Below are 27,610 nucleotides of genomic sequence, written 5' to 3' on the forward strand. Positions count from 1 at the left end.
AGGAAGGAGTGGATCCAGTCGAGGGTGGTTCCATGTATGCCGATGTCGAGGAGTCTGGCGGTGAGAGTGTGAAGGGAGATGGTGTCAAAGGCAGTGGAGAGATCTAGATGAGGGCCATGGTGTGGCCTTGTTCGAGGAGCTTGCGAACGTCATCTGTGGCGGCGAGGAGGGCTGTCTCACTGCTGTGATTGCTACGGAATCCGGAATTGGAAGCGTTGAGGATGGAGTTCTCTACCATAGGGCAGAGGTGTGTGGAACACTGTGTGTTGCCAAGCATATGCCTTTATCTGACTGAGCCTTAAAACTGCCGGCTGCCACAGCCCCTTTTTCTGGCCCTGAGCCATAAAACTACACCCTGCCACTGCCCCCTGTCCTGGACCTGAACCCTAAAGCCGTCCCTATCCCTGGCTCTGAGCCCTAAAATCGCCCCCTGCAGCACCTCCCTGTCCAGCCCTGAACCCATAAACTGCCCCTTTTCCTGGCCCTGAGCGTAAAATTACCCCCTGCCACACCTCCCTCCCCAGCCCTGAACCCTAAAACCGCCTGTATTCCTGGCCGTAAGCCCTAGCTCCCCGGCCCCACCACCACCACCACCAGGAAAGACGAACAAATCATTTATTTACATAACGGACCAAGTAGGACATGACTTGCTTAGGCAAAGGATGTGGTGCAACTGTTGGGGTTGCCAACTTTGGAACTAGGTACTCAGGTTCGAGACTGGCTTCGGCTCATCATTCTGTGATCTGGGCACATCACATACCCTCCCTCGCTTAATAAGTGAATGAGATCTTGTGTAAAGTAATTGGTGCTCACATAAAGCACTTCAATGCTCTTGGGCCGAGGTTGTACTATACATAAACACAGAAGCACACAGCAAGATAGTAGTGGAGGGGAAGTTGGGCAGAAGCACTCTGTGCCTGAGAATGATATGGGATGGTGTAGGGGGGGGGGGGTTCTAGAGAAACCTACAAGGAAGACAGCTGTATAAAACTTGCACTCTCACGGAGTACTTGAAGAAAAAGAAAAAAAAACTTCCTGGAAAGCAAGCACTTGTGGCAGAACTGTCCTAGAGCAGATCACCAATATGTCTTTTCAAGCAGCAGCTCTGCTGTCTGGTAGGCTTCGACCTGAAAAAGGACGGTATGTCTCCATGGGTCTTACATATGCGAAATGTAGAACTATTCACCAGTGCATGTGTTCAGATAGGGCTGCGAGGTTTGAGCCGGTGAAAAAAGTTCCCTAGCAACCAAATATTTTTATAAACCGAGAATGATCGCTTCATGTGATGGGGTTTCCATAAAGCTGGTTATGGTCTGAGTCACTACAGGGAAAGTCGAATCACAAAGAGCTGCACTGTGGCTTTCTTCTGTCAGCCTTTACTTTGTAGAGCTTCCGACCTTTTTCCGTGAACTCGCTTTTTGGTGTATCCATAGGCAGTCACCAGGGGAATCTTTAAAATGTATACATTTTTGGATTTGCAGCTTCATCAGATATATGACCTATGGGTATGTGTGTCACATGCTGGCAAATCCACGACGACAGATAAGGCATATGGGAGAAAATTAACATTCCTCTGTGGGTCTGTTTTTAGGTCAAGCCTGGGCAGCGCATCCGCTGCTCTGAGAGGCATGCTGTATTCGGGCAGGGACTTTAAGCTCCGCCCATATTTTTCATTGGCTTGTGTTCTTGTCCACTGTAAACTGTGGTTGTTCATTGGTCAATAGGCTTAGTAGCCCCCCTTAGTACTTCCTTGTTTCATTTTGTAACTCCCCAAAGCGACACCCCCTGTTACGAGTGTCGTTACTTGTAGGCTTTAATTACAGTTTCCGGGCACTATTTTTTAAAATAGCAATATGTCTCACATTTGCGAGATTTAAAGCTGTAAATCCCATATAGAAATAGCCAATGGAAAAGTAAGTAGGTCTGGGATTAATGTACTAACTGACAAATGTAAACAAGGGCACCCAGAAATGCTGTTTGCATGTATTGGAAGCATAAATGTTATCACACTAAAGCCTGTCCTACAGGCTTTGCCAAAGCAGGAAAAAAGTAGGAAAATTGCTTTCAGTAGAGAATGCATAAAAGAGAAAAAGAAGCAACTGCTGAGGACAGCATAGTTTTAGTTTTTTTTCCATAACACTCTTCATGCAGGCTGATGAAAGAACTTCCTGGCAGGCGGAATGATACACTGGCAGCTGACAGCATGAGGTGATAGAGTATTGCCCATGTGGGTGGAACCAAAGCCCACTCTGTGCATATTTTAAAGAACTGCTAAAAATATGTCGCCCACACAGTTGGACTATCAAGCCAGACCTAAAAAGGGATGTTTACCTTACCTAGAGAGGTTATTATTAGGAACAACGTAGAACCGTCATGCGCTAATATTTTGTCAATTATAATATACTGCTTTGGGGGTCATTTAGAATATGTGGGAAGCTGTAAAACAACCCAGTGAAATGTGCCAAGTGTATTTTGGTGCATTAAACACTATTTTTGTATTATGAGAAAAGTATTGCATTCCATGGTTTTTATTACCAGAGCATACGTGACAAGCGGGTGCTACTTCAACAACATTAATTGTGGGAAAAGACAGAAACCATGCTTGCACATTTATCTTTAAATGTAATTGTATGATAACTGATTGTCGTACCGCTGTTATGGACTTGTTGCTTAACAGAAAAACATCCAACATTCTGCAAATGACGCCATTAGTGGGGCGGTGCTCATTTCTCCCCCTTGGAAATAAAGCAACGCTTAACTGTACTCAAACAGCAGAATGTAGCCTGTAAAGTTCTACCACTGATTCCCTAAAAAGCGTTCTTGTAGCTCTTTAGACAGGTAAACTTTCCCATCTTGCTTGATGCCACTAAGGGCCTTAAAGGATGTTACTGAAATCACAGGTAACTCCTCCCAAAATTCCTGATATTGGGGCCCTTAAGTGCGGGGAGGCAGGTGGTGTTAGAAATAACAAGGATTGTAAGCGGGAGCCCGAGGCTCCCCTTAACAATTAGATAATTTCGAGGGAGTCAGTAATATGGTTGCCAATTCTTTCTAATTTCTTAATCCACATGCTTCCCCTGCTTTCAGCAGGCAGAGTCCCTGAGCCAGCGTTAAGGGATGGTAAGGAGTTTGTAGGGTTCAAGAAAGGGTAGCGAAAGGGTAACATTAAGGGATATTAGAACATTGGAATGTTGGGAGCTCCATTGCAGACAATGGAGTGCTCCCTGCTTCTACGGGCCAGTAATGGCCCGCAGAGCAACATTCCAATGTTTTACAAAGGCCTCTCGGAGCTCGAGCGGATTTAAATCCCCTCGAGCTTCGAGAACCCTTTGTTTTATTTGTTAGACCATTATGCCCTCTAGTGGCAGAATGTTGTAATAGCCTTATAGCCCTTCGTAACAGGGCTATACTGGCTATTAAAGTCCCACTCCCTTGTTAAAGGCCCGAGCCGCAGGAGCGAGCCTTTAATAGCCGGTATAGCCTGCTACGGCTGGCCTATAAGGCTATTGTAGCACATGTTTAGGGTTCAAGGAGTTAGGGGTTTTAGGGTACAGAAAAGGGAACCATTAAGAAGTAGAACTCGATTTTTAGGGTTCAAGGAAGGGTTGCATTACGTGATAGCTAGGGGTTTTAGGGTGCAGGGATGAGTAGCATTAAGGGAAAGTAAGGGGTTTAGGGAAGAATAACATTAAGGGATTTGTAGGGCTCAGGGAAGGGTACCATTAGGGGCTTGAAAAGGGTTTTAGGGCTCAGGGAAAGGTAGCATTAAATAATAGTAAAGAGGTCTGCAGTTTAGTAAAGGCTAATATTAAGGGGTAGTACAGAGATTTTTTTTATGTTCAGGGATAGTAATGGTATTTATGGTTTAGGGATGGGTAGTGTTAAAGGGTATAGGTTTGTACGATTCGGGGAAGGGTAGGGTTATGGACTAGTAAGGGGGTTTTAGGGTTTAGGTACAGGTAGCATTAAGGGGTACTGCATTTTTTCCAGTTTATGAAATGGTAGCATTATGGAGTAGTATGCGTTTTTAGGGTTTAGGGCAGTGTAGTATTTAAGGATAGTAAGTTTTTTTTTTGAAGAGTTCAGGGAAGGGTTGTGTGAAGGGATAGCAAAGAACTCATAGGGTTCAGAAAAGGGTAGTGTTAAGGAGTAATATGGAGTTGTTAAGGTTCAGGAAAAGGTAGCATTAAGTGGTTGCAATGAGTTTTTAGGGTTCAAGGAAGGGTAGTGTTAAGGGTTCGAGATTTTTAGGGGTCAGGAATGGTAATGTTACAAGGTTTTTAGGGATCAGGGAAGGGTAGCATTAAGGGAACAGCATTTAGGGTTCAGGGAAGAGTAGGTTGGTAAAGAGTTTTCAAAGTTCAGGCAAGGAATAGTTAAGGATTCGTAGGGTTGACGGAAGGATAGGGTTAAGGGGTAGTAAGGGACTTTCAGGGTTCAGAGATGGGTAGCATTAGGAGACAGTAAGAAGTTTCTAAGGATTTTATAGGCTTCAGGGAAAAGTAGCATTAACTGGTTTGTAGGCTGTAGGTAAGGGTAGCGTTAAAAGTTTTGTAGGATTCAGGTAAGAGTAGCTTGAAAGAGTAGTAAGGGTTTTTAATGTCAGGAAATTGTGTTAGGTGTGGTGAGGATTGTTTTAGGGTTCAGGGAAGAGTAGTTTTGAGAAGGAAGGTTTTTTTTAAGAGTTCAGGGATGGTAGCTCTAAGGGGTAGTGAGTTAAAAAAATGTTTTTTACAGTTTAGTGACAGGTAGCTTTCAGGGATAGTGATGGTTTTTAAGGTTCAGGGAACGGTACCATCAAGGGATAGTAAGGATTTTTACGGTTCTGAGAAGGGATGCGTTAAGCAGTATGAAGGGCTTTTAGGGTTCTGGGAAGGGTAGCCTTAAGAGATAGTAAGGACTTTTTAGGGCTCAGGGATGGGTATTGTTAGATAGTATGAGTTTTTAGGGTTCATGTAAGGTAGTGTTAAGGGGTAGTTAGGGTTTTTCAGGGTTTAAGGATTGGTAACATTAAGGGATGGTAAGAGTTTGTAGGATTCAGGGTAGGGTAATGTAAAAATACTGCATATTAAATAAGTACTTTAATTTAATACATACAAATGTTACGTTTTAAGTAAACTAAATATATTAGTAATGCAATTTTTAAAAAATTAAACAATAAATTAAAATTAAGAATTAAATTAGATTTCGGGAGCAGAGGAGTATAAAACCTGTCTCTCCAGACCATAAACCTTGAAATTTTGAATTAGAAAGAATGACACGCTATTTTCTCAAGGAGTGCCATGGTAAGGTATCTCTTAAGCTGATGGTGGAAAGGTGCTGCTTCCAGAGAAGAAAAAAACCCGTAATTATCTAGGAGACATATAGCATTGTGGGGACATTGACCTGAAGTTCCTACTCTGTGGTAAGACAATACTGGACTTGACAAAGCACTCTGGCTCATGCAATTTAATAAAGAAATGATTACAACTCCAGGAGGGCAAGTCTCTGGAAGAACACAATGTCTGCTCAATCGAAACCTGTACTCCTGTCCACCAGCATGTAGGCGGAGCCAAAGTCCCTCTCTGTAGAACTCCTTAAAGTTAATTTTTAAGCTTATCACATTAGGTCAGTTGACAGATGCGCTCATAAGCCAGACGCAAAAAGCAACATGCAGAAAATGCCAAATGTTTGTGCACTCACACACTGCCCTATTAAGAGTCTGGTGGCTCAGTGAGCTGATGAATCCCACGAAGGAAGTCTCAATGTAACCATATAAACATAGGTTTGAATGCCAGCATGCCGAATCAGTCATTCATACTTTCACGGTTGAAGCAAGGACCGCACTGAGCTGTACAACAAACATCTGCTACTAGCACCAAAAATGCTTAGTTTTGGTGGTGAACTGCTTAGTGTGCCAATCGTTCAACACACCTTTGCACATACACTGGATCGACAAACAGCCCCAAATACACACATACTTCCACCTCACACCTCACCTACACTCCCCAGGAATGGCCGGTGTTAAACAGTCTTTGTTTTCTCTTTTAGATTGCATTTAAAAGGCAGGAACAAGCCACTCGAGCATTGCCTGGACCCTTTCAAGAAGCAAGGGAAGCAGCTGCTCGCCTGCTGGAAAAGGCAAGTCTCATCTCGTATATGGGGACAGTGTCAGGGATGGGCGAGGGGATGCCTGCCTCCCACAGGGACTGCGCTACGAATGGCTGTGCCTCCTGTTGACTGCATGGAGCTCTGATGGGCTGGGTGGGGTGGGCCTACTTCTGGTTTCGAACCCAGGGTACTGCTGGGACAATCTTATGCACAAGACTCAGCCAAGCAGAATAACGTCCCTCTGATGGTGAAACACCCCTACATCCATTTACAGGATGACCACAGTTTGCAAGGACTGAGTGTCCATGGGTCATGAGCATGGCAGCTAAGTACTCTGATTGAGGATGAGGCAAAGTGATTGGTGTAAATGTCCAGAAGGCCACATACCAGCTGACCTTTTGTCAGGCATGCATGGTATGGTATCAACACTAAGTTGGCCATACTGATCTTTCAAAGTATGGTGGGGGAGGGGCAACATGTCGAAGAAGAATGGATCGATTCCACAATTTCATGATAACCACAGATTATGTCAATGAAATCCATTTTGATTAATTTCATGCAAATGTATCTTATATTTACTCCCTGAACATCTGACCCTCCTGGACATGCCGAGAACACCCCCGTTTTAGAAGCATCAGTTTCTTGGGTAATCTCCTGATCTGCCCTCATAGGAAGCAATGACAGATTGTCCTACCTCCATCAGACCCCACTCCAGATTACTGTCACATTTAGCACACCGTAAGCCATGACAAACTCCACACCATGGCACGACAGATTATTTCATTGGTCCTACCATTCCCCTAATGGCCCACTCCCAATAGGAGGTTTACTGCCTGCTGGTAATGAACACCTCCTAACATGAGCTAGCAACAGTGAAGCTCCTGGGACCAGTGCCTCTAAATTCTCCCCCCCCCCCCTTACCAAATCCTTCTGTCCTGGCCAAGGTTTCTACTCTCAGGGCCCAATTCACAAAGCTAAATTTAGGCCTGAAGTCTAAGCGTAGAACTGAAGTCTAGATTTCGACTTTAGGTCCAGACTTAAACTTCAGGTCTAACTTTACCTTTGTGAATCGGGACCTCAGTGGTTACAGCAGAAGGCAGGATGGCCAGTGTAGACCACCCTCCTCACCTGTCCCCCAGGATTGGGGGAAACCATCTGCCAATCAGGATTTGATCCGGAGGCAATCCTATTGAGATTTTTCATCATGGGGAATTTACAATTATAGTCTCAGACCCCAGCATACATCAGAGTATCAGCACATTTAAGGAGCTTGTTGCTCATCTTCAGAGAAGAGACCTTAAAATTCAGGAACCAGCTGTGTGAGATTTGAGGATTGGGACTTCAGTGTAGCACTTTGGGATGTTAAGATCTGCAGGGTTTGTAACCCAATGTAGTCTATGAGGGTGTTAGGAAAGGCAATGGAGGAGAATGCCCTCCATAGGCGAAACCAAACTTGAACTGGGAAGTAATCTGACTTCATTTCTCTACAGGATTAAAAAGAACGAAAGTAAGAAAAATGAATGCATAAAGAGGAAAAGGCAGAGGACGAAGGAAAGCAAGAACAAAACCCTGAACAAACAGACTAAGAAGAAGCGGAAGCAGAAGAAAAACAAATAATCCCGGGTTGGGTTTCAGGATACCTGTGGCCATACTGGCTCACCAGCACATGGAGAGACTGTGGTTCTGTGGACCTCTTGGAGCTCTTGAATCCAGTATTCTTTCCACAACAAAGATGGAGAGGGTAAAATACTCAAAGTGGAAAAGGGCAACGTGGGATGACTTCTCCTGGAGAAGTATCTCCGTCCCACACCATACTCTTTTGGGATAATGCCCTTGGCTTACAATGCTTTGAACATCTGGCCGAAAGAGAGGACAGATTGACTCCAGCGCCCCTGATCTCAGCCCTTACACATAGAGAAGAGCTCTACCCAACACAGACTTAAAGATACTACCTCTAGAATGGGTCTGGAGAAAGCTGGATCAACTCTGAGCTCGGCCATCCGAGGCATCGAGGTTGGGGCAGCAGGGAACCATTTGCTGAGACTATTGCAGCTGCCTTACAGCTGACAAGTAACATTTCATAGCTCTGTTTTCATAGCTCTGTTAACGCTGTCCTAAGCTCTTAAGTACCAGACCCGAGAGGCACACTTAAAGCTGTGTCAGGACCAGTTTGTACCATAAACCAGTAATTTCAGGACATTAAAGATTGTGATACAAGTATATTGTTAATAATTCATCCTGGACACTTACAATTCAAGCAGTCAAGTAACATCACAGGCCCCAGGCCTCCACGGCATGCGCTTGGACATCGAAGCACACCATGAAAGTCCCAACACATAGGTAACCACTTTCAAATCAACCCTTTTGCATACCAACAGACCCCTGTTGTCTGAACCCGCATGATCCATGAGCACTCTATGGTAGAGCACAGATTCTTCAAGCAGATTGGACATTTCCATAAGTTCAATGATTCCGTCTCAAGTTAAAGAAATGATGGATGACAGGTATGCTACTCACCTAAATAATAGCCTTTCATGAATAGCTGATCCATCGCCAGTTAAACCCCAAGCGAGAAAGATGGAGGCTTGGCAAGGGGGTGAAACCCAGCTCTACCCAGAATCTGGTCTGGGACACGAATAGTCAGGGCATGAGCTCCTCTAGCCTGAAGTGTTATTGTCCAAGTCAAATCAAATTAGTAGTGTCTATATTAAGAACCTTGAAGAACCTGATAAGACAAGATGGCTGCCATCTCAGCTAACCCTAAGCATACTATGGGAAGCTGGATGTGTGGAATGTTGGGGACTGTGTGCTGGGCCTAGGTGGGCAACTCATATTTGGAACGAGTATGAAGCCCTGGCAGGAGTTATGATTCTGTGGTTGTAGGACAGGGGAACTTTCCTGCTCTTCGCTGGCTCCATGGTAGGAGCATTGGTCAGTATACGGGGGACCCCTGCTATTTATTCCCTCGGAAATGGAGTCGCGAGGCACATTTCCAAACTTACAAGATAAACTTATGGCTGCACTACACAGCTCATCGTCTCCGGACACTCAGATACATGATAGAAAATACAGTGCATGGGTTTATACAGCACGTTCCAGTGCACTGGTGATCGTTTATTCACCAACATTGACCCTTTCCCCAACTTGATAGGATGAGAAAGAGCAACCTTTGAATAAACTTTCTAAAGTAATAGTATGTTTCCTGTGTTCAGCTATAATAATAAAATATTTGTTTTTCTGTCAAATAAAGACCTTTGAGAATAAAGTGACTATTGAAGGATTTTAAATGTCTGTGGTCTTTCTTAGTAAAGGTAAACACAACCGAAGAGAACACTTGGCTACCTAAATGAAGCCAGATGATTCACATTATACAGAATACTTTCCTTTGTTTCTTTAGAGCCGTTCTCCGAATACGCCCGCGTACAGACCTTTCTTTGTTAGCCCACTGACCTTGTAGTGGGTACTCAGTAAAGACATAAGAGGGGTAGTAAACACAAAAGAGGGCGGCTGGAGCATGTGCGATAGCAGCTTCACTTTGCACTCCCACCTGCCTTATTTGTGTTCACTGAGACCCTTGGTGACGTCATGCGCTTGGCACTGGTGTGAAGCAAAGGTCCTTTAAACATAAGCTGTTGCGCATTCACAGCTGACTTTTGAGAGGGAGGGGTGGGTGGAGGGAGCAGACCACAAACCCAGAGCTGTGTGAAAAAGGCCGCTTTATTGAAACAGGTGCACATCACATAAGAAATTCCTTGGCAAACGCCTTATAAAACTAAACCTCACTAATGAACCATATACCTGACCCCGCCCCTTAGATTATCTTGACCCCGCCCCCACCCGCACATTACAGCATTACACATCAATGCAACAAAACACAACCCCCAAATTCCAACCTTCCGGAAACAACTTCCCCTGCCTACTTTTTTACAAGTGTCAAACCCCGAACTTGCGTAACCTGGCTAGAACATAACTTGCCTACCCCATTCCCTGCCGAGAAATCCAATCCAACAATAACCAAAAACCTCTTTCAACCCTGGCAAAACTTCAGATCACCCCCGCACTGCACCTGTTCCAAGCAACAAACAAAGCCATGTCCCTGCACACCTCTCTCAACAAAAACCGCCTATGCCCTAGCACCCATGTGCTAAAAAACCCCAATGAAACACAAAATACGAAAACCAAACTAAGAAAAAAGGGGGAGGGAGAGTAAAATGCACAAACTACGCCTAAGCTCCCAGCCACCAGGGCACCAAGCCTACAATGGTGGCTGGGAGCAGGAGCCCAACCCTTTTAGGGTTGGGCTCCTTTCGGCTACATTTGGGCTGTACAGTTTACAAGCCCAAAAACAAAATGTCTGGTTTGGGTCTGACACCCCCTCCACACCACCCAAACCAGGATGTTGTTACATTATTTATTTATTTTTTTATCTTTTTTGGCTGCACATTGCTCTTGCATAGTGCATACTTCGATCTAAATAGCATCCAGATGGTTGTTACGAGACACAATTGAGAGCTATGGAGTTGAGGCTGGAGGCACTGCCTGTCACAAAGGTGCTCAGAATAGACTACATGTCTTACAGTCTGTAGTCCTGACTTGTATTAGGTGTATGACAGTTGTGTTACATCTGGATGAACACAAAGCTCAGAAAGGGACAAAATACCAGTTGGTTAGCATTTATGGGAAGCATAGAATTTTAGTTTACATGTTTAAGCCACAAACTAATTTACATAGCCTGCTCGACTTTAGGGGGCCGCCCCCCCCCAAATTTAACCCTGGCTAGATCGTTGACCCTTAGTGCCCAGCCAGACCCCTGACTCTGGTCTCTCCTTCAATGTGAGGGTTGCCCAACTCTACAAGTAACCATGGAGCTGGCTGGGAAGGTGAAACCTGACACTAAAGAGGTCAGCGAGGAACATCTCCCGAGGGCGGGGCCTTACGAGCCGCGGAAATGCCGGCAAAAAGAGCCTATTCAGAAAAGGGGGTGGTGATGGACAGAGTATGTGAATTAAGCAGAACACTCCTACCCAGTCCAAAGATCAGGGCTTGATCCATCACCGTTTTTTAGCTCACTGCACCATCCCAGCTCAGAACCTGGCTACATGCAAATTAGTCTGTCCCTGGCCCAGTGCATCATGGGAACAGGGCAGACCAGACTACCAAGCCAATTCTTATACTGGGAAGGAAACAAGGCAAAAAGAGCCTGGCACCGAGAAGGAGGGGGCAGGCGATTGTCCGGCAGGGTTTGAACCTACCAATCAGCTAGGAGTACTGGCGAGGGCAAAAGGGGATAAGAAGGGGGCAAGTCAAAGAAGCCATATTCCTGAGAATCCCAACCAGAAAGGGGGACAATTATTGGCAAAGGGGTTCCCAGCGGGGTTCCAAATTCCTTATCAGGGCCCACTGGTCAGCAGCCTGAGCCGCAATTTGAAGTCAATTAGTTAGAACCCAGAAGACGCTAGGCAATAAGTAAAGAAGGAGCTCACCTTAGGCAGGATAGCAGGTCCATTTACAGAACTGCCGTTTGAGAATTTTATGGTCCCCCCCCCCCCCCCCCCCCGAGTCTTGTATCTAAGAAAGAGGAAGGAAATATTGTGTGATCCATCACGTGTCATACCTAGGGGGGTAAGTCAGGCAATGACTGGCTGATTCAAGGGAGCTGTTCAGTATCCTATGCCACAGTGGAAGAGGCAGTGGATATGTTCAGAACAATAGGAAAGGAGGCGCTGCCGGCAAAAACAGACATTGAAACAGAGTTCCGACTCTTACCAGTTCACCCCGACAGCGATCACCTGCTACGGGTTCCAGTTGGATAACGCATACTACTTTGACAAATGCTTGCCCATACGTTGAGTCCTTCAGCATTTACCTCGAGCAGAAGGTAGGGTTGCATCACTAGGGAGGGGGGAGGGGGGAATGCACTATCTGGACAATGTTTTGTTTATGGGGAAGCCAGGCACACCGATTGTGCAGGCCTGCCAGAAAGCTTCATTGAGTTAGTACAAGATGTAGGGGTCCCACTAGCAGAGGAGAAGGCAGAAGGGATAAGCACAAAGCTGGCCTTTCTGGGAATTGAGCTGGATACTGAAGAAGGGGTGTGGAGGCTCCCTGCAGGCAAAGTAAGGGAGATGCACGAGATCGTACAGAGACTTAAATAAAAAGAAGGCTACACTGGGAGAGATCCAGCAGTTCCTAGTTTAACTCAACTTAGCCAACTGGGTTATCCCGGCAGGATGGCCTTTTGCACAGTGCCTTGCATGGTTAGCAACAGGTTTGGCAAAAAAGCACCACATGGCGCGTCTCCCACTGGGATTGAAGGAGGACCTGGGGCAGTGGGATGTCTTCCTAGCTGAATTCAATGGTCTGTTGATATGGCACGAGCCATGGGGGACAGCCAAGCAGCTTGAACTCTTCACAGACACTGCTGGGAGCAAAGGCTTTGGAGCGATACTGTGCACTGCCTGGACGTTTGGCATAAAGAGGGGGTCAGAAAAAACATCACCCTGCTAGAACTCTTCCCCAGCATTGTGTCATTCACGATTTGCAAAACAAAACTCACCAACAAGCAGATTATGCTGTGGGTGGACAACCAAGCAATGGTAACAGGCAGTTAATTTGGGGACCACAAAATGTCCGAGAGTAGTGAGGCTGCTAAGACACCTGCTCAGTTGCCAGTGGAGTAAGAATACAGCAATAAAAGCAAGGCACGTACCGGGTTGAGAGAATGCCATAGCTGATGCTGTATCCTGTTATCAATGACCGTGATTCCCAGAGTTAGCACCACAAGTTGAGCAGGACATGACGCCTAAGCCCAAACAGATGTGGAACCTGGTGGAGCGGAGCTAATGATGTTGGTGGAGAACGCACTAGCGCCCAAGATGGAGCAAAGATATCCAGGGCCATGCGGAGGGGGGCGCAGAGTGTAGATCCTGGGACATTCGTACATTGCAAGGGCACAGAGGTGGGCCGAGGTGCGCAAAGAATATAAGGGTATATGGCTGCGAAACACGGATGGGACGTGGCTTGGGCAATAAGCAGGGCCGGCTCTAGGCTCATGGTGGCCCTGTGCAGGGAGCGTAGGTGGGGGCCCCGGAAGAGGGGGTCCAGACGGGGCGGAGCTCAGGAAGGGGTTTTAATAATACGTCCAGAAAAGTTGTTAGATGATTGACCAGTACCTGAGGCTGCTCCTACCCTTCCGAATTCGTCTCAGAACAATACAATTTAGGAGGAGGAGGGCATTATGACACACGACATGAGGGACTGAGGGACTGGGCGCATCTGTGACCTGCATGGTGCATGCTTCACTTTGCAGCTGGGACATCACATTTAACTCTGTCTCTTTATACTTTGTATGAGTGACTGAGGCCGGCCTGCAACCAATCTGCACACAAATCTCGCCAGTCACCAGCAAGTGTATTCACCACCAAAGTTATCTTACAGCTACAATGCTTTGGAATTTGTTGGGTAAACCAAGATCTAGGTGTCTACAGTCTAATCCCCTGCAATAAACTATTTTAAAGTGAAGCCTGCTCGAGAGAAAACAAAGTATAATTAGAGGAGGTATAATACAGCAATATATGACAGACACTCGAGCACAAGAACAAACGTTACGCTCGTAGGCAAAGGCAATGGTGGCACTTGTGCAAGTATCAAAGCAAACAAAATGCCATTAACACGCAGTCCCCGGCAACACTCACTCGAAAGATCTCCCAAGGTGCCCTTTTTGTCAACTGGAGAGCATCATTATATTCCCACCGAGCCAGGTAGATTTGTCCACACACGCCCACTGCATTAATCAGAAGAGGATCAAGTGCACAAAATCTGATAGTCGTCAGAGCATCACCCCCATTGGGCACACCATGCCATGCAAGGCGTAGATGGCAAGGGGTCATCTCTGAGGGGGGGACTCTATGCAGGCAGTAGAAGGCAAGGCGTCTTCTTTTCTGGGAAGTGCTGTGCCGAGAGTAGAAGGCAGACAGAGGTCATCTCTGGATGGCTGGACAATAATAGACCATGGAAAGGGTAAATAACAGGGCAATACATAAGGAAATCATACTACTTCGAACAGGGCAATAATACTGCCTCAGAGGGGGCGTTAAGAGGGCATCAGGGGGCGTAACATGGCATCAGCAAAGACAATGATAGGGCCTCAGGTGTCAATAACAGAGCATCAGTGGCAGGAATAACAGCCAACTACATAAAACAATAACAGGCGCCCGAGAGAATAAAAGTGGTGCTTCAGATTGGGTAGTAATAGCGCATGGAGAGGGCAGAGGAGCGAATCAGAGGGGCTATAGTGTCATCACAGAGGCTAATAAGGCCTAAAAGAGAACAATGGCAAGGCGTCTGTGAGGGTAACCAGACACGACAATAATATGGCACCACCAGCTAGGGCAATAAACAGTTAATGGGCATAATAGTGGGCAATAATGGAGCATAAGGGAAATGGAGCACCAGGACCAGAAATATCGACATGATACCTACTTGGGCCACTGCCTGGTCGCAGATGAGTCCTAAGGTTTGTGTGTTCGGAGGCCGCAGATGGGTGGCACTTCTAGGCAGCACCCCACTCCGGCCTGCTAGGGCTGGCTGCAGCACTGCAGGCTGCGGCAGGCTGAGCTCAGGTGAGGCTGTGATTCCAGGACTAATTGTCGCCTGGCCCATGGCCCCCACACAGTGATTGGGCTGCCGCTGTCCTGAAGTTCAGTGAGGGGCCACCCAGTGATACTCTCCTGGCGGCCCCATGGCCCTGAAATTACCGGGTCACTTCTCCGAATAGGCTGCATTCAGTACTACGCAGGAATAAAATTAATAACAGCTGACGGGGATTCAGCAGAAGGTGTTTTTTTATTATTTGTGAAAACACATCACCTGTAAAACTAAAGTAATCGGTTCCAGCAATGGCTGCAACCACTTACAAATAGAAAGAAAGAACATTAAAGAAAACATGTTTCCTACCTTAGAACTCGAACCAGCTTAACACTTTCGGAAAAGGAGGCCCCTGCACTTCGAGGGAAACAAAGCTGAGAGTGTCACACCTCTGTGCTACACCATCCTGCTGCTGTGGCTGCCCTTAAGTGTCGAGGTCACTGGGAGGACACTCAAACTTCCGCAGATCGGCAGCAGCTCCTGGGGCCCAGGAGCTGTCAATTGGCAGGAAATTAGGGGGAAAAAAGCATGTGATTGATGCCTGACGAAATTAAGATGCGTGATACTTGGCAGTCCTGGTCGTGGTGGCCCCTGGGGTTTGGTGGCCCTGTGCAGGTGCACACTTTGCACATGCCTAGGGCCGGCCCTGCAATAAGGCATGCGATAGGCACAACTGCTGCCGCCCTTCAGGAGGAATTAGGGAGGGAAGAAAGGCCTGACGCGGTCATGGTACACCTCTGGGGGAGCTGTCTGTCAACACTAGGTAGAAAAGACTTACTAGGTGCGATAATATCTGGGTTAAGTAGCTAGGTTGGTACGCCTGGCGGACGTGGTCAGAGGTCATAGCATGCTTATGATTATGATCATGTTTATGGATTTGTAGAGTGCATGGCTGCCCGTGGGCTTCCCAGGTCTAGGAGAAATGTGGCAGTCCGGGAGCAAGGGTGTTAAGGGAAGAGCCAGGTTTTAAGTTTTTTCCTGAATGCCAGTTCGATGGTCACCAGGCGCAATTCCATAGCATGGCACGCATGGCGGGCGCACATGACCACGCAGCACTGGGAAGGTCCAGAAGGAAGCTGAATATCTCTATGGCAAAAGTCTGCAGGGGTAATGGGTGGTGGTTCGTGAGGCCCGGCCTCATCATTCTGAAGACAGCTTGGAATTACGAGGCAGACGGAGTTCACCTGTCAGGGGGGATGGCTAAGGTGCACGAAGGAGGCCGAGGGCGGAGCGGGGGTCACTCGCACGTCTGGGAGGAGTTCTCACTTGGCTGTCACTGGAGAGCAGTGTATTGAGCACAACGCTTGTGCAGCTGCATCAGCCTCCGTACAAGTGAAAGCATGCCCAATGTCTGCTGGTTACAGCACTAAGGAGGATTAGAATTAGTCTGGTAAATTGAGCTGCGTTCTTGGAACTTCGAAGGATTTTTCTGCCTCAAGCAAGGAATGGATCCCTGCCCCTTCACGCCTGGACAACTCGTTCTCTGAGAAACTTGAAGCAGGGACGTCCTCTTCTCAGGTATTCGCAGCTACCTGAAATCTCAGCGCCATAGACGGGAGGGCGCACGAGACAACGTGCGTCACGGGGTAAAACGTGAGGTGACGAGACGCGTTCTCAGGACCGCTGCATATCATTATAATCAGCATTGGCCCGGAGAGGCATCGCATCTGTCCTCGCGCCACGGGTGGTAGCCCCTGCTGTACTTCCTCTCTCGGCCTCGAATTCTATTCTGGCTACATTGGTGGCAATTTTGATATTTTGCTATGTGGCGTGAAAGTGCACTATATAATTATAGAGGGCTAAAACCTTTTTGATTTCTTAATAAAATATCCAATCAATCACTTCTGTATGGCTCTGGGTAAAAATTCGTGATATTCGAACAGTTTTTAGAGTGGGGGTGCAGGCCTTCAATATAACCAGAGTTCAGCGTTTAACATTTCATTTCACCTGTACCCAAACAAGAGGTTCACATCTAAAATTTACAAGATATCCTAAACGCACAGGCAGGGAAAGGAACCTTAAACATAGCTTTCCATGTTAAAACAATTAGCAACACTCTGTCAAACTAAGTTGCCTCAATAAAATAAAGGCCTCTTTACTGTTGATTCTCCATCCGAACTCCGTCAAGGATACATTGGGGTGTTGCACACTGTGCATCCCTTTTTCAGAGTCACGGTTTTGCACTGCTCGACTGTGCCACCCATGACTAGCATTTCTTAAATCTCCAAACAAAATCCCACAAAAAAAAGACCATGGTACACAAGAAGCGTCGTGATTGGCTGGGATAGTTATTGAGAGTGTTGCCCACAACTTTTAATTTCCAATTAAATCCTGTCCTTTCTCTATTGCGCCAATGTTTAAATCCAACATGGTTGCCAAATGGTCATTTGGATTGTACACGCAATTTACTACAACAATCTTTAACTCTCAATATTACGCTCACATTTGACCGGATTGTGTATGACACAAAATGATACAAATTTCGTTCCATCCGAATCTAATGCCTTTGTGAATATTTGTTTGGATTATATATGCACATACTATACCTCCCTGTATTTCTCTACTCTTGACATAATGGTACTTGAAACCATATGACATATATTGTTTTGTTCCAAATGTTGCCTGTCACTCTCACCTTCTTTCTCTTCTCTTCTTCTCTTCTACTCTTTGACTCCCTCTACTATCACAAACTAAACATGCATGTCTGTATTCCTTCACCGGGTTCATTTCAACCATGATTCTACTATCCCTTAACCTGTATACTCACTTATTCCAACCACTTTCTGGTGTATCACTACTCCCAACTGAATGAACAAATACCCTAACTCATTGTCCATACAACTTTACATTTCTATTGTTGTGCTCCTCTATCCCCCTTTCCCTTTTCTCTCCCTCTGGTCTTGCCCCACTTTTTCAAACTCCCTAAACATCCTTAAAAAACGAACACTTACTCAACAGATCTCTTAGCAGTGGCATCTTTCCTACTTCTTTCAAGGAGGCCATCTTAGTACCCCTCCTCAAAAAACCCGGCGCCGACCCTGCGGATCCGTCGAATTATCGCCCCATTTCCCTCCTCCCCTACTTCTCCAAACTCATGGAGGCCCATGTCACCCGGTGCCTGTCAAACTTTATTGAATCCTCCTGCCATCTTGAGCCTAATCAGGCCGGCTTCAGACCCGCCCACTCTACTGAGGCCATCATCCTGGCAGTCCTTGACACACTCAGGAGCAACGCGGACGCGGGGCTTCCCCAAGCCCTCGTCCTCCTGGACTTCTTCTCCACCGTGTCGAGCAGGCAGGCATCCAGGGCACCGCTCTTGAGTGGGTCAAGTCCTTCCTCACTGGAAGAACACAGGCGGTCCGCCTGGGTTCTTACACCGCCAAAAAATCCCCCACGTCCTGCAGAGTCCCCCCGGGCTCCTCCCTTTCCCCGCTTCTATTTAACTTATACCTCCGGCCACTGATTCAATCTCTTCTGAAATGGGACATCATAGTCTATAATTACGCTGACGACTTGCAACTCATCCTCTCACTCAATTCACCACATGCCATCAATACGTTCCACGCAGCCATAATTCACATCCAACTCTGGATGAACCAGAATCAATTGAAGCTGAACCCCGGTAAAACAGAGCTCCTCCTCCCTGGACTCAGTCACGCCCACTGGGGCCCGCAGTTCTGGCCTCCGGAGCTCGGCTCTCCCCCTATCCCTGCAAAAACAGTTAAGAGTTTGGGTGTAATAATTGACGCCGAACTCTCCCTCAAAGCCCAAGTTGGTGCAGTAGTTTCATCTTGCATGTACCAACTTCGGAGGATCCGCAAAGTCCGTCACCTTCTCCCCCCGCGGCACTTACTCAAACTATTATCTCACTGGTGCTCTCCCGCTTGGACTTCTCTAACTACATTTATCACTGTCTCCCACAATCTCTGCTACATCGCCTCCAAGTCGTGCAGAATCAAGCGGCCCACTTGATCCATGGAACCCCCAGATGGCAATCAGCCAAGCCTCTGCTCCATAGCCTCCACTGGCTTCCAATAGACCAAAGGGCTGCCTTCAAGGTGGCATGCCTCACCTTTAAAGCCCTTCATTGCTCTGGCCCTGCGTTCCTCAAATCCCTCATCCATCCTCACTGTCCTGCACGCAACCTCCGATCAGCTCACCGTGACTTGCTAGTCACTCCTAAAACAAAACTAAGAAATTCGGCAGTCGCCGTTTCTCCTACCTAGCTCCTGTGCTCTGGAATCTTCTTCCTCTTTCAATCAAATCCTCTTCTTCCCTTCTTAACTTCAGAAAATTGTTAAAAACCCACCTTTTCCCCCCCTTAGCTAGGTTTCGCTCCCTGCGCTCCCTCCTCACTCACTCTGTCTATCAGCACCAGGAAGCTTCGGCGTCAGTGCGCTTTACAAATTGCACCTAAGATAAGATAAGATAAGAAATCTCACCCTTGCTCTTTCTTTCTCTCCTCTTCTTACACCATATGGGTTACCATCCCTCCTTCTTTCTTCGCGGGGATTAACACCACTTTTCGACTCTTTTGTAACAATTTTTTGTAATCTTTTGAATGTCTGTACAGCCCTGAGGAAGCACCAGGCTGAATGGCCATGTAAGGGGTGAAACGCGTGTTGGCTGTTTTTCTACTCACTATCAAGAATATACTGACACCTATATAAAAACTACAAAATGAACCAATGTGTATTTGGAATTTTTCCATAAAAAAACTACAAGAAACAAATCTTGCCCTCACAAACCCTTCGCATTGGCTGGGATAGTCTGGGAGCCTGGGTGTTTCCATTCCGGCTTGCCAGTGTTGAGAGAAGAGGAGGTAGGAGAAGTGGCGCGTTCACAGGCAAGTTTATTTTCTTTTTTTTTCCCCACCCCCCTGCCTCACCACCCCTGTTCAGAGGCAACCACCACTGTACACAACAGCCACCTACAGACTTCACAAACCCCACAAATGTTACTGCAGCGTAAATTAATAAATAAGTACCTAATGTCCACAATTGCAGGATTATCCATTGTCTGTTTTCTCTCTTCAGAATCTATACTGGTTTTCAGACCAAAACATTCCTGGACTACAATCCCGTCATGCAGCTGCTCTTCCTTGTTACTCTACAGGATCATCACGCTAATGCCAAAGCGATCTGGACTGCCAATTCATCAATAGTACTCTTAACAACTATGATATACACTGTAGAACCATTCCAGAGTTAACCTAAACATTCAACACCGTCATGTGCACAACATCACATCATAGCCATGCACTTGGCAATCAAAGCTGTATAGACATCAATCTGCGGAGTCCAGGCCATGAACCACCAACCACCCAGCTCATCGAAAAATGTCAAATCCTGCTGCACACCCATCCATACACATAAGACTGGAAATATAACCTCTGTAAAAATGATACACAACCAGAAAAACATACATAAATGATGAATGAGAATTTCAAATCGGTACAAAAGGGGAGCTCATACTAGGAAAGTGCTGGTGCAGTTTTAGTGTAGAAGGATCTACACAAATACTGAGGACTTCAAATAACAGGCATTAGGCACACTCATTGTGCTGGCTGGTGATGGTTACTCACTCCATTTTTCTGTACCAGTACCACAAAAGAACCTTGAATTGGGTGATTCCTCTCATCAGGGAAGCAGTCGACAAAACATATGAGGTGGCTTCCCTGATGTCTTTGCTGCGCAAAATGTCCTTCTGATTCCTTTTGCAGGGCGTCAGCTAATCGAAGCACATTCAATGAGAGCGAGTAGCTCAGCTTAAACTATATTGGGGGAAAGCCATCCCCACCTAACAGTCTCCCTATGAGAACAATAGCTTGGCTACCCTATGTCCAGCCAACATCACCTAGACGGATTCCCTGGGAGGTCACAGAGACAGCCAAGGTCAGGTGGGGTTAGTGACGCTCACCTGTGAGTCTATGTGGAAACATGAATACCATACAGGAGTAAGTAAAGACTACAGAGGATATCTTTTTGTGAGATCAGAGCAGAGACTAAGACAACAAGCAGTAGCAAAGTCAAATGGTCTCGCCTTTGCGAGAGGCTCTATTTCTGTTTTCTCTATTCTACAGTAGTTGTGTGGATAGCAAGTATAGATTGTTCGTGTTTGTGTTAGTAAAATAGTTTTTAATGTTTTGCTGATTAAGTGATCCATGTTGGATGTTATGTCTGCCTTGGTAGACCTATTGGCTTTGCAAATGTTTTTTGTCGATGTTAGCCAGCGGAAGCCCTGCACTACCTTAATGGAATTGGAAAACATTACTGCAGATCACATAAGCTGCCTTTGGCATGTGTTCAGTGAGCTATAGTACATGCTTTTGTTAAGCGATTTTAGCGCAGCACAAAGAGGCTTGGTTCTTTCAGTAGGAGAGGAGAGTCTTGTTTTAGCCTCCACCCAGAACAGAAGTTGTGTGTGTAAGGTATTTATATATAAACCTAATTAAAAGGCAGCGGAGCTCTGTATATTGTCAAGGCAGAGCCATCACAACATATGATAGAAGTGGTATCTGGTCTGTGGAGTATTGCTGATGCGGTTTGATATAAAAGTGTGAATCAATGTCTGTAAATCAATCACCTCTTGCAGCATAGTCTCTGCGCAACTAGTCAGCGAACTTGAGTCACTTGACGTAGCCTAAAGATTAGACTGCTTGCACAACTACTTTCCCTGCTCCTGAACGCAAAACTGTGCACTAACTTCTTTTTCTACAATACATAGCTGTAAAGTTTTGGGTTTGCATATACGGTTGCGCTACATATTGTTAATGCATTGGGCCTTTGAGTGATGATTGGCGGTCTCGTGTGTGTGTGTAACTCAATTGGAAGCAGTTGAACCGAGGGTCTGGGAAGCTAGAACAGGACTCGGAAGGGAGGAGATGGAAAGAGCGTCTGACAACAGAGGGGGCAAGCAGTGAAGAGAGAGAAGGTGGGTGGACAGAACAGGCCTGCTCGGAAAACAGCAAATGTGACGAGATAAGGACAAGATTTACAGGACTGTTTACAGGAACAGTGCTAGGAGTATCTACTCTACAAAAACAAAAAGGAACCATCCCAAAACATGGGCTGAATGAAACCCCAAAACTAGTGCGCATACATGAACTGAAATAGACAAAAGTGAAAGGATACAAGTAATATGCCACTGCTTATGGGACAGAGCAAGACACAAGGAAGAGAGACAAAAACACAGATTACCCACATAGAAGCAAGCTTTTGGGAAGGACACATGAAGAAACAAATAAAAGCAGTGGGTGGGCTGTATGCCCACAAGGTGGATGCTGCATATTTCAAAAACACAGCGCATGTGCTGCTTAGGCGAGACCTAAAAAAGACAGTCCAAGCTAGCCTGGATGATTTATTGGTAAGGGCACTAATGCCAGGAAAAACTGTGCTAGGAAATGAAATAATTCACTGTAGTAGTCTTCCACTGAGTCGAGGCCTAACTAAACCACATTGGACAAGCGGAGGTCACAAATAGTATGTGGATAGGACGATGAAGCGCAGTGAGATGCACATACCCTTCTCTTTTTCTGTTGGTGTGCTACTAGCTGCTCAGGCGTAACCTAGGGATTAGTGAGCAGCCATTTTGTTCCAGCAAGAAATCCAGCTTCTTCTGTTAGTCATCATGGGCACCAATAGAAGCCTCCGCTTAGAAGACGCCCTCAGAGAGCTTTGTTCAAACATAGTAACAGCAGCTAGGGATCTCACTCTTCTTAGAGTCCCCTCACAGATCTACAGTACATGCCCATTCCATAGTTTCATCTTGGGTCCTGCCAGTGGAGAAGTGTGGCTCAATGGTTAGAGCGGCAGACCCTGATGCAGAGGTCTAGCCCGGGCCAGGGTTCAATTCCCCGTCTCGGAGGGTCTTGAGCTCAAAAATTCCACGGACCTGATAATTCTCGCCTCGGTGCCTATTCCAATCATGGAGTCCCACTCTGCAACTCTGGGCAATAGCTTGCTTAATGTCCACAACGGCCCCTACAACGCTAAGGATGCCTGGCCTCCACCTTGGGGGTGCCCAGGAGTGAACGCCTCACAGGGAAAGCCAGGATGGGTTCCACAGCGGTATTCGTACAAGCGCCTTGAGACCCTTGCGGGTGAGTAGTGCGCTATACAAGTATCAATTTACATTTACATCAATTTACATTACCTACCATTGCTCATAGGAATCTCAGCATGTAGTCTGAAGAGAGCTTCTTCGTCCTACCCTATAAGTTTCCACACATTTTAGCATATTTCCCCCTTGTAATGATCCATTTGACAATTCATCTTAACCCAGCACAGCCACATTTATGTGTAAAACGTGATGACCCGTTTGGTCGCTGCAATTATCAGCAATAGTCTAAGAGAGAGTGTGAGCGCGCCACAGCGGTTAATAGTATACTACAGTTTCTGCACACCATTTTATTTTCCTACTCTAAATCTACTTTCTGATATATTAATTAAGCAGAGTTCTGTGATATTTATTTTTTTACTTCTCAGTAACACCAACCCATATTTATAGACCCTCGGAAATGTAACGTCTGTGAGGGTTTTTATTCAAGGTGGGGAGTTGCAAGAGAGAATGTTATTTATCTGAGCTGTGTATAAAGGTGTCCCTTTAAAAATATGGATAAGCCGGTGTGCGAAGGCCACACATCCATTTCCAGCTTTGCATCGTGATATGCAGGCACTTGAGGCCCGCTGTTGGCATCTAAACTACACAATCTATGATACTTACACGGTGTAATTCGTTTGTAAGCACTTGCTTTCAATTGGAACCAGTATTTCACCCAACAAGGCAGAGTGAACCCGCAGCCATGTTTTCCCATTTTTTAAAAAACTAAGTAGCCCATTCGTTTTATTTCCAAATCCTCAGTTTACTTGTGGACTTTACTGAGTTTCTTGCCCCTTCAAACGAGGGCACCTGAGCTGCAACACATCCGCCTTGCCATCTGAATCATTACCACAGAGAACCCTCTACACCTCAGCAAAGAGCCCCAACTCGGATGAACCAATAACATAAAAACTCGAGGGGTCACGGGGGGCCCTACTGGAACAAATACCACGCCACAACGACTAAAATGAACACTGCTCAATGTTTGCCTCCTTGTTTGTCACTTATAGCCCCCACATCCCTACAGCCTCTTTCTCTTCAGGTCACGCCTACTTCATACATTCCATACCTGTGTGTGGAAATCTTTAACATAATCCCGTGGGAGCATCACTATCACCCCTCCCACATTTCTAAATGGCGCTCTCATAATGCCGATCCCTCACTTGTTCCTATATGTCGCCAGGGAACAGGGTGTGGTGTGCTTTGCCGGAGTTTTTGTTTACCCAGTGGCAATCCTCTTTACTGTCCCTGGTATGCCTGCATGCTGCGTCACAGGAGTGTCTAGGACGGAGGGAGGCCCACCAGCCACCACTGCTCCACAAGGCGGCAGTGCTGAATCAGTCCTTCGAGAGCGGGAAGGTTAGGACTGTCTTGTAACCTGCGGAGCTGGAGGCCGCTGAGGTAGTGCTTGGTGTCAAAGTGCGAGGGAGTGCTTTCCTTTGTCAAGTGGACGCGTTCAGTGACCAAAGTGGTCTCCAGCCCAAGAAAGAGATGTGGTCAGTTTAGAATTTGCAGCCGAGGAAAACAGAATCCCATATCCTCTCCCAAGAAATGTCAATCGCCAGGGGCCACGCAACATAAGCACTCTGGGTGCTTATGCCCCACTTTGGATGACAAAATGCAAAATAAACAATTCATGGACGAAATGCTGAACAATGTCAAACACTCACCCCTAGTCACAGATCTTGGCCTAAATCCAATGTTTTTTTTGCTCACCCACTTAGGGTAACCCCAAATAGGATGGTATGCCCAGACATGGGTCCCCTGCTCACCTTGCCACTGGATTCAAGCTATCCTGGCTGATAAGTGGTGATACCTCGACCCCTCCCCCCGACCCTCACCCCTACCCTCAGGGGCCGGTCCAACAAAATTCCCAGGGCTGCTCTGGGTTCCCAGTCAGGCCCTGATGTAGATGTGCTTTCTGGTCCACCACCATCCTGGGGCTTTTCTTTTTTTTACCTGCGCTGTATCTGATAATGACTCCTTGTATGGTGGCTTTGAGCGCCTCCTACAGTGTTCCTGGGGAAGGGGCTGTGTCTTTGTTGTACGAGAGATAAGTATCAGGGGCGGCCTTAGGCATGTGCAAGCTGTGCACCTGCACAGGGCCACCAAACTCCAGCGGCCACCACGCCAATATATATCCTTAATATAATAATCCTCTGAGGATGGATGCATATTTGCATGGTGGCCCCTGGCAGGGATTTGACGGCCTCCGGCTCTGTTCCACATCCAAATACCCTGACCCCCGCCCTCCTCTCTTCACTTGCCTCCTGCTCCGCCCCGCCCAGACCCTCTCTTTCGGGCCCCCTACCTACGCTCCCTGCCCAGGGCCGCCATGAGCCTAGAGCGGCCCCTGTAAGTATCAATTTCCACCCCAAAATGGTCTCTGGCAGCAGGCTCGTTATGTAGCCGTACGTTGAAGCGCCAGGCGGTTCGGGGTGTCTGAGCTCCATGCCATAAGGTTAGTTTGACTGGCGAATGGGCAGAGAGGCCTCTAGCCACGATGTGTATTTTTACTATCCTGGCGGCCTCCGTAGTGGGGATAAGAAAATAGTCGAGGCGAGAGAATACCAGAGAAGTAAGTAGAGCGCCACGTATGGCGATACCACACCTCATTCTTGTTCACCACCGCAACAGTTTGGCAAAGCAACACAAACCTTCACATTAGAGGGTTCAGCCAAGAGTGTGGATTCTGAGCCTCCCAGGTGTGGGGTGCGCCCGCTGTTTTGGCAGTGTTCCAAACAAGAACGTTCAAAACAGTCAACTCGTTGTTCATTACCGCTACCGAATCTGGAGCCAGCCTTATGTCCGTAATTATGGCCTGGCAGGAGTAGCTGTGGGCAAGTATCGCAGGACAAGGGTGAAGGGGCCACTCCCTTTTCTGCCAGTCTCCACAGGTGAATGAAGGGTAAGTTTCAACGTTTGAAGCCAGAGAGCAGTAAGTGACAAATGTGCTCAAGCAGTGTATAGGGTTGAGAGGAGTAGGGTGACCAACTGGCATAGGTGTAAATTCAGGACAGTGAGTGTAAAAATTCAGGACAAAGGGTCAAAATACAGGACAGAAATTGGGACAAAAGGTCCGTTTTCAGACACATCAGAGGAGGTCGTACAATAGTGTATAAGTAAGTAAATAGACAACCAAAAAAGGTACATGTCAAAATAAGTTTCTATAAGTTGAGACAATCGTGCACCTCACTGTTTTGGTATGTGCACAGCTTTGAGCAACTGTGCAGGTCTTTTGTGGTATTTCATATGATATTTTGTTTACAGTTTTGGGTTCCTTTGAAGTGTTGTTCCACCGGCACTGCATGGGAGGCAGAGGCCTTCATCATTCATGATACCCCTTCACCAAAGACCTCCCTCTGCACAGATTGCTTCACTATCAACCTCCCATGGTGCCCCTCAGCTCTAAATAGACCCTCGCTTATGTGTATGTCATTTATTTTACAGTGCTGCTCAGTCCAATGTAGGGTGTTGAGAGATTTAGCTCACACACTTATTGTACAGAGACAATGACTTATAAGTATGTAAATCAATATATAGAAAATGTTACTTAAGACAAGGAGGGCTACAAGGTGTAGGAGTCACATGGCATCCATACTGTTAGGTACTATATGCAGGGCCACTGGAATTATGCAGCAGGTAGGGACAAATTATGCTGCAGGGTTGGCTAAGTTATTTAGCAAGAAAAGGTAATTTATGCAGCGTATTGCTGCAAATTTTGGCATAGTATTACCATATTATTTTCTAATGTAGGCACATTTTAACACTTTCTGGTCATAGGTTGCATCTCATTATTACCCGTATAACACCCAAATATAGTAATATGCAAAGGAAGGTGACCAGTCAACTTTTACAAGGGCCTTTGCAACACATCACTGCCTTTTTAGTTATTTTTTAACCATTTGAGGTAGAAACTGTTTTTAAATTAGAATCTTCAGATATATTCAGGTAATGATGGATTATGTGGCACATGCAGCAAATTCATAATCATGCAAAAACTGTTGAAGCCGCACAATCCCATAATTCCAGTGAACCCGAAATACAAAATGAGGATATAACACAACATAGTGGTGGGGGTTGTCTTTACAATTATTATACAAATGAATACTTTGCTCTGAATGTTACACTTTGTGCTTTACAGGAAGCGCATTATGCCTCTATGCTTCTTTATGAAGAGTCAAAACCAGGAGTAGTGAAAACTCAGATCTCTCCCAGAGATACATTAATCACTAGAGTTAAATAGACACTTTTGTTATGGCCCGAAAATTGCAGGCACGCAAAGCACTCAGAAGTCTTTGCCTTTCATCCTGTCGGATATTTCAAAATGTAGCTTAGTCCACCAGCACAGCTCCTCCACATAAGCAGCATGCTGTGCCCTAAGCCTATGCAGAGGACGGCAGGCCACATGCTGCAACTACACAAGGGTCCGTTGCAAGGGATTAGCCAGAAAAATAAAATACCCCCCACTTTATATGGCACTAAATAAAGGAGCAGAGTGAGCTATCCTGGTCTTTCCTTTTGAACTCTGCAAAAATTGTTCCCCTGATGAAAATTTGCAAAAATAATGCAAAATTATGCTTTTTACAGCAGGAAAGAAACGTGGTCAAAAACTGCATTTACCTATATTGACGTTTGTCTTTTATTCTTTCCGTCCTTTCATTTTCTTTCTTTCCTTATGTCCTTCTTTCTATCCACATTTGTTCTCTACTTTCTTCTTTACATCCTCCATTTATTTTTCTTTCCATCTTTCTGTCTGTGCATCCTTTCATTT

The 27,610-nt window shown here is 46.2% G+C and overlaps 2 protein-coding genes across 3 annotated transcripts in view; one reads left to right on the top strand and one right to left on the bottom strand.

The window, feature by feature from the left end:
* Positions 1-9,377, top strand: part of LOC147711041 (uncharacterized) — a 36,231-nt gene extending 26,854 nt beyond the window's left edge. For both annotated transcript variants that reach the window (XM_086921855.1, XM_086921854.1), the window contains 2 exons: positions 6,031-6,120; positions 7,581-9,377. In XM_086921855.1, the coding sequence (XP_086777981.1) occupies positions 6,031-6,120; positions 7,581-7,707 (217 nt within the window). In that variant the 3' untranslated portion in view covers positions 7,708-9,377. The remainder of the gene's footprint in view (positions 1-6,030; positions 6,121-7,580) is intronic.
* Positions 1-27,610, bottom strand: part of RASSF4 (Ras association domain family member 4) — a 568,816-nt gene that overhangs the window by 354,149 nt on the left and 187,057 nt on the right. The window lies entirely within an intron of this gene.

Source organism: Lissotriton vulgaris, chromosome 5, assembly GCF_964263255.1.
Source record: "Lissotriton vulgaris chromosome 5, aLisVul1.2, whole genome shotgun sequence".
NCBI classification, from domain to species: Eukaryota; Metazoa; Chordata; class Amphibia; order Caudata; family Salamandridae; genus Lissotriton; species Lissotriton vulgaris.